Raw genomic sequence first — 7,774 nt, 5'->3', positions numbered from 1 at the left:
GTCGTTAAGTTTAGGCAACAAAAGAGATGGTGGTTTTGTCTAAGAGCAAATAAACATAATGTGTGAGAAGTTACTGTTACCTTTTTTTATTAAGCACGACCACGATCTTTATTTTACCAGCATACAGTGCTGCGAGTACCTAAACACAACTATAAACAAAATGCAGTAGTCAAACCAATGTAGATGTCCATTCGTGGTTATTTTGATAGACAAAAACACATTGACTGGGAAGATTTATTGACATAGTTACAACTTGCCATTCATGTTAATTGTCAACATATTATCAGCATGAAAATGAAATCCAGTTACTTATAAGTTCTGTGGAACACTGAATTTGCATTTTTAGTTCAGTCATAAGGACAGGATTGTTTCCGGTCACACAGAAACTTGTTTTAAGCTGTGAATATAAGAGTTTGCTAACAGGGGTGAAAGTATTGATTTACATTTACTCTTGTTACTATAACAAAGTTGATTTTATTGTGTATTCGTAATTTTTGGAGTATATTACTTTGTTAATTTAACATGCCTGAGTTTGGTGCTGTCTAATGACGGCAGGGATCGGCTTCAGCAGCCCTCCAACACTGTATGCAGTAATGGATAATGTACAGCTGAGGAATAACTGGAGTTAAAAATGAACCCACAAACTAAAGGTGCAACTTAATGAATCTGAATCCCAGTCGCCTTCAGTTGATGCTGAAGTTGAACAAGAAGAAGAATAAATTCAAAGTCCAAAAAGGCGACATCTTTCTCCTTAAGTGTATGCTTTGTTTGTCCCAAAGTGTGAAAACTGGTGCTTACAAAAACCCTGCAGCCAACCCCCTCCAGGCTTTGCAGGTAACTTCACTCGCTGGAGCCACTGATCTTTCACATTTCTCTGTCAGTAGCTTCACTGACATTGATTGACTGGGGGTTGGCTGCAAATTGTTTTGTGTTTGTGCATAGTTGATGGTTTAGCAAACATCTTATAGGCTTAAGCTACACAAACATCTAGGCTCAGTTAGTGCTTCATTTATTTGATCTCAGACCTGACAGTGAAATAACTACTCTTTTCACTTCTGTTTGCCAGTAAAAAAACTGCCTTTATTCTTCAACACTTCACTGACTCAGCAAAAAAAACACACTTGTACCCTATTTCCACAAACTGGACCTGTGAAGTCAAATAACTCACTGTCCCACATTTGCTTCTTGATCAGGAATTTAGTTTTTTGTTGTAGGAACCTCTGATAAATACCGCTGTCTCAGTAACCATTTCCATGTTTTCTATAGAAATATTAACTCTAGGATTTTGTTCTATGTCGCTCATCAAATTTACAACTTTTTACTATTACTATTTTTTTATGAAATGAAAAATAATGTTTTTCATGAAGAATACGGGCCCTGTTAAAGAAAGTGTTATATTAAGTTTATTGCTTTTGTGTTGGTTTGGTTCTTTCCCTTGTTTCAAAGCAGAGAGTAGCTGTAACAAGGCAAAGCAATTTCCCTCTGGGATTAATAAGTTGTTTTGTTGTTGAATTGTGAGTCTTGAGTATGGATTCAAAAAGCTGAGCCTGCGACAGATGCCACACTCTATTAATGAGACCTGGCTTTGCAGCCGTGAGCCCCCTGCAGAGCTCAATAGATTCAAAAGGAGCCCAAAGGGGGAAAGTGGAGAAATGCTGGTGAGAGCTGATCGTGATCATCTTGGAAACCAAAGTAGAGATGTTAATCATAGAAAATGTAATGTCTTTAACATTTCGAGTTGCATCTAAACCATCACAAGTACTGAATCACTACTGGCTCCATGTTATCTGTTAAAGAAAATGCAGTTTTTGGGCATAGATTTTAAGAACAGATCTTGTTGTTTCACTCTCACTTTTTTAACCTCTTTTCCCACATTCTTTTAAATGTGTGTTTCCTGCTTACCAGTAGGTGGAGCTTGTCTCCTTTGGCTTGAGAGAACTACAGAAGGAGGGAGAGAAGGAGATGATTAAAGCGAGAAGAAAGAGGCAGAGAGAAATGTGAGGGAGGGAGGGGAAAGCATGGAGATGGAGAGGGAGGGAGGAGAGAGCAAGCGTCAGCACTCCACGCGTTAAAAGGGCAGATGGTAACCGCGGGTAACTGAGGAGCAAACCACTCTGCTGGCCACAGAGCAAGAGATCAGCAGAGAGAGGCAGACTGAGGGAGGGAGGAGAGCAAACGCATGCAGCTCAGCAGAAGAGAGGAGCATCTGAGAGGAAGCAGCACGCCTGCTCTCACAGAGGGAGGAGAAGACTGAGTACTTTCCTCAGCACTAACAAGGAGGCAGAGACGGACAGAGAGAAACAAAGAGGGACAGGAGATGGGGAGATAGTAAGAGGATAGAAAAAGTATCCCTCCATTTCACTTAGAAAGATATGGAGACAAAGAGAGACGAAAAACAAAAGGGGGTTGAAGTGGAAAGAGGGACGCAGCGGACGGGAGATAGTTAGGGGAACTGCAAGACTGATCAATGAGCGTCTGAGATTTCAGGAAGAAATTCAGACTCGGCAAGAAATAAAGAGAGATTGAATGACAGGGAAAGATTGATGAATGAAAGATGGGAGCAAAACATCTTGAGAGAAAAAGACCTAAAGAGAAATATTTAAGGGAGACTGAGGCATCTAGCAGGAGGCAAATTTAAAAAAAGAACATTTAGAGAAAGACAAGAGGAGAGGAGTGGAGAAACAGAGGGAGCAGAGGGTGAAATATTAAAGAAGAGACAGAAGCTGAGGGGAGATGAGCAGAGAGGAGACAGAGTCAGAAAGTCGCCGGCAAAAACTTCAAGAAGAGAGAGAATAAATCAGTGCAGCAGGGGAGAAACTGCGCTCCTCCTTTTCTCTCTCTCTTTTTTTCCAAATCCATCATTCCTCTACTTTATGAAACAGAGAGGAGCGGTGCAATGAGGAGAGAAGCAGAGAGTTAAACCCAGAAGAAGAAGAAGGAGCGGAAGCAGAGTCAGAGTCCAGACAGATTTTAATACAAATAAATATTTACATATGTGAAACACAGATATATCCAATGGCGTGCTACTACATTGTGATCAGTTCCACCCACCTGCGTGACGGACAGCTGAGGAGCATCAAGGGGGTCTTCAGAGGACCGATAGGAACCAACAACCAAAGAAACACGGTAAGGCCTTAAGTTTGATGCCATTTTTCTGTAGCTCCTAAGTTTGCTTTTATTTTGAAAAGTTTAAATGTGTTTGGGTTTCAGACTAGGAGAACGCGAGTCTAACTACATTTATTTTACAGAAATCCAGTCCAAGTGGAATTTGCTGTATTTTTTATATTCTGGATCCAAGGAAATTTTTACCTCTAAATCCGCATTACTACATATATACCACTCCCACTAAACTGATTGTCAGGTCCTTAATCATTGTGTTTGCCGAGTTAATTAATTGCCACTTCCATTAGGTTAATTGACTCAGTATTGGAAGCAGAAAGACGTAGGGGGGGAGGGGGGGGCTGCTCTGGCTCTCTATCCATTCGTCTACATGCTCTGCATCTTATTTTCTACCTTTTAAGTGTGGGATGTTAGAGGTCACATCATGTCAGGTGTTTTTTCCTTTTTAATCTTTAAACAATCTTTATTCAGGATTTAGTTGCAGATGATTAAATAAAAAACCTGAGTGTACTTGGCACTTCTTGAAGCCAAAACCCTACATTACATTTTGATGTTTAAGAAATACAATTTAGTGACAGATTGAAAAACTGAACAGCATTTTTCTAAAAACCTGAATGAGAAACACTTCAGAGGAATAACTGGAGCCCTGAAACTGTGTGGGACGATTTCGAGACGAACAGATGAGTCAGACGCTTCTTTACTTTTTTTTCCCCCTCATAATCATAAACTGCAGTAAAAACCTTGTATTTCATTCTTCATTCTTACTGAACGTCACAGACAAACATAGTTACAGCAAGTCCTTGTAGAGATGAAATGAAGAATTCCTACAGGCTTCAAAAAGAGGCATCAGATGAGACATCAAGAGGCTGTATAGGGGCAGTACTCCGGTAGGCTTATTAGACATGAAGCACTTAATTTGTGTTTATTATAGTCTTTTAAATTAACCTCCTCGGAACACAGCTGCTTTACGTATGATCAGCATTAATCAACAAAATATATATTTAAATTTGAAGCTGATAAAGTTGCCACTCCTGTGTAAAGTCTTTGTTCTGTCTGATCATTTTGCCAGTTTAGATCATATTTCACTTTTATTTGTGTCAATACTTTTAATAACCACCATAAATCATAAATTATGATGACACGTCAAGGCAAAATGATAGGGCTATATGTCTCGCGGAGTGACAGGCCCACAGTGAAACAACAATGCATCTGACTGAGCCTGTAATTAACTACATGGCATACACAATAGAGCCTGAAGCAGCACTCCACTCTTCTGTAAGGGGTTGTTTTATTAAACTGGAAACAAAATTCGAATTGTTGGACAGAAGTAATGAAAAGGTCACAAATATGGATTAACACAGAAGTGGGATAATGGTTTTCTAATCTAGCTGTGTTATTTTTTTAGCGCTGAGGGAGAATTAACAAAAGATACTTGACCCCGTTTGTATGGACTGTGTGCACGCTCACCTGTTCTTCCTTGGCTTAAACACCAACGTAAACAATACTAGAATGACACACCGTGATGCTCCTTTCAGCATTGCATCTGTATTACACTAGAGAAAAGTGGCACTACGGACGACATAAAGTAGAAAGTAAAGGAATCGTCTCGTGGCGATATTGGTTTGCAATCTGTAGTGTGTCTACAACATTGTTTGTTACTGTCAATCAAGATCATGGTTTATATTAAAAGATACTTTGAAGTCAGGGGGCCTATGTTGCCATGGCTACAACAATAAACTATTAACGTTAGGAAACAGTCACGGCCCTGCAAAAAAAAAAAACACTGACTTCATGTCCTGATACCTTTACCAGTAGTGCGTAGTGTAAAGGATTACAACTGGAAATTCAACAATTACATTTATTTGTAACGCTGGCTCTGCTTGTTTGCTAATGTCAGTATTTATTGGTGGAATCAAACTACACAACAAAACATTTACACTGTAGTTACAGTAGGTACTGTACAATAATAAGATACACTTGTACTTAGCACAAGTATTTACGATTAATGTTTAGTCAGAGGAAAATATTGTACTTTGTTTTCCAGCTTTAGCTACTTTTTGCACATGTAGCATCTCAATACAAAATATAATGAAGTAATAAGTGCTGAGGCATTATGATGGATTAACCAGCTGTCATTACATAAAGTGGTTAAAATCAGCTCCACCTTTACCATCTGCTGTTTTAATTCCACACAAAGTCTCTATAGCAACACAGAGCTTTGTCCTTATTTTCTTATTGATTTATAAGAAGAATTTTTTTATTTTTTTCCCACATATTTCACCTTTTAAATTAATCTGGAATCATTAACCATTTTCTATTTAAAATACAGTATTTGTTAGAGGAGTACTTGTGCTTTTGTTATTTTTTGGCGTTTTGGAGCATGTACTAGTACTTCAACTTGAATTAGGAATTATATGAGATAATTCTACATGTTGTAGTTTTATTGGCAAGTACTTTGCACATTTGAGTATGGAGTTTGTGTACTATTACCTCGGTGTGCATGTATTTATATTAATCAAATCAGTTTTGAAGTAAACTTAATGCCAACTGGATTATCTTCCGGCTGAAGAAATAAGGATTGATAATATGGCTAGCTGTGACTACACTTATGGTTACAGATAGATGTGGTCTGGTTTAATACATGTGACTCCACCACCATGTCAGTGGTTACACGTCTCTGAGCAACGTTCTTGCTCAGTTAATTTAAACACTGGTCGCCACTATATTTGTTTTGGTCAAAGAACCCACAAGAACTTCTGTTTGCTGCGAGTAAGCCTTAAAGTAGGAATCAGCTGGTTTTGTTCATAGTAGGAAAGTGTGTGAAGCTCTTTGCCTCACTGAGGACTCTGGAGTGTTGGGTGCAACGTTAATCAGGCTGTTGATGATTAGTGACATACTCAAACAGTCGCTGGCAATCACAACATCTGATTTTCTACTTGTTATGATGTGTTTATTCAGGCCTTAGGGTTTGTTTCAAGGCTCTTTTGACAGAGCTCTGTCAAGTAATCAGATTACATGCTGTTGAGTGGGTAGTAAAGTCATGTATTTACCTTTTAAGGACATATGAACAGTTTGACTCTTTTTTTCTGAAATATCAGCTAGGATCTCACTCACACTTCTCTACTGTTGCTTAACCCACATTTCTCATTAAACACTGTCATAGGAAAGTCATAAATAGACGTTCACACACTTCTAACGCATTAATTATTGTGCTTCATTAAATACTGTAGATGACAAACTAATGAAGCTGTTGTTGCACTTTTAACAAGTTGGAGCTTTCAGACTTTTATAATAATATTAGGCTCAGAAATCATAAGATATAGATCCCACTGCTACCACAATACAATGAAAAAAATGTTCTTTAATTACCCACACAAGAAAACACAGGCATCTCAAAGGCGTGTATTCAAATCGGTTTGTCACCTAATCCTGGAATAGAAAGCTATATCAAGAGAATTAATTGGCAAACAAGAACACAGGACTATCACCAGTCACCTTGGATCCTCATATACCCGAGCTAATTTTATCTCCAACTTCTTTAGCGCAGGCAGGTCTGATGAAATTGTATGAAATGATCGCGTCTTAAAAATTCAAATAACATGCTGTGTGCACGGGAAATGAGGGAGATGTATTTGCGCCAGCACAAATGGATGCATGAGAGAGAGAGAATGAGAGAGAGATGGGCAGCAGAGTTTGAAGCCAAAATAGTGTAAAGTGAGAGTGAGGACATCAGTAGGATGGATGAACGTCTGCAGTTTCCTTTTAACTCTAATGACTCATCTTCAGTTGGCTCAAGTTTGTGCAAAGATGTTTTCATTTTTCAGTGTTTTTTGCTTCATCACAACCCCAAATCTTAGTGGTTCTGATCAAATAAGCTGCTTGAGTCATTGAACGTAAAGGAGCTGATCGGTGCAATCAAATGTACATTAAAACACTGCAGTCAAAAGCACATTAGTTGGTAGAGAACAATGCTGAAACAGCACGAAAGCTGTCATTATAAACATTAACAGCAAGCAAGAAAGAATATTTGCATAGAAGCAGGAGCACACCCACAGTTCTCCAGGTCACCTGGAAGTGCAAATGTGATTTCAAATTACAAAACACAACGTGCAAAACACAGTTAACATCCAGTCATCAAGTTGTTTAATGCCTTTTTGGGCTCACTTTTCATCTCTGTGCAGTAGTTCTGCACCTGTTTGTGGTGATTTTTGTGTCCTAGCAGTTGTTTCGTGTCTCTTTTTTGCATTTCTTTCTGGAACATTTACATATATTTTGTTCAGTTCAAACCACAGCACAACACATTCCTCTCAGAAGTCTTCACGTGCATTTTTCCTTCACTTCTTATTTCCTGAAATGTTAGGCACACATCTCACACCACATGCTGGTATCAGCCTATTCTCTGTTCTTTGAAGGAAAACAAATCATTCCAACTCCCTAAATCAAATGTTTGATTCTCAACCTTAATTAGCTGAATTTGCCAAAGATAACTGGGCACATTGTTCTTCGCTGTGTTACTCCATCAACACGACTCATCTCAAATCTACACTGTGAAGGCCAAAGTCCTAATTCAAAAAAGAAGGAATAATGAAAAATCATTCAACAAGTGTGTGTACATCCCAGAATCCTGCTGTTCATTGTATGTGTGTGTGTGTCT

General features: G+C 38.6%; 1 protein-coding gene across 1 annotated transcript in view; it reads left to right on the top strand.

Moving 5' to 3' along the window:
- Positions 1-2,058: 2,058 nt before the first annotated feature.
- Positions 2,059-7,774, top strand: part of LOC137101628 (uncharacterized) — a 59,048-nt gene continuing 53,332 nt past the window's right edge. Inside the window, exon 1 of the mRNA XM_067480303.1 lies at positions 2,059-3,126. Coding sequence (XP_067336404.1) covers positions 3,016-3,126 — 111 coding nt within the window. The 5' untranslated portion in view covers positions 2,059-3,015. The remainder of the gene's footprint in view (positions 3,127-7,774) is intronic.

The sequence above is a fragment of the Channa argus genome, chromosome 1, assembly GCF_033026475.1.
Source record: "Channa argus isolate prfri chromosome 1, Channa argus male v1.0, whole genome shotgun sequence".
Lineage (NCBI taxonomy): Eukaryota > Metazoa > Chordata > Actinopteri > Anabantiformes > Channidae > Channa > Channa argus.
This window is presented reverse-complemented; position numbering and strand designations above follow the sequence as displayed.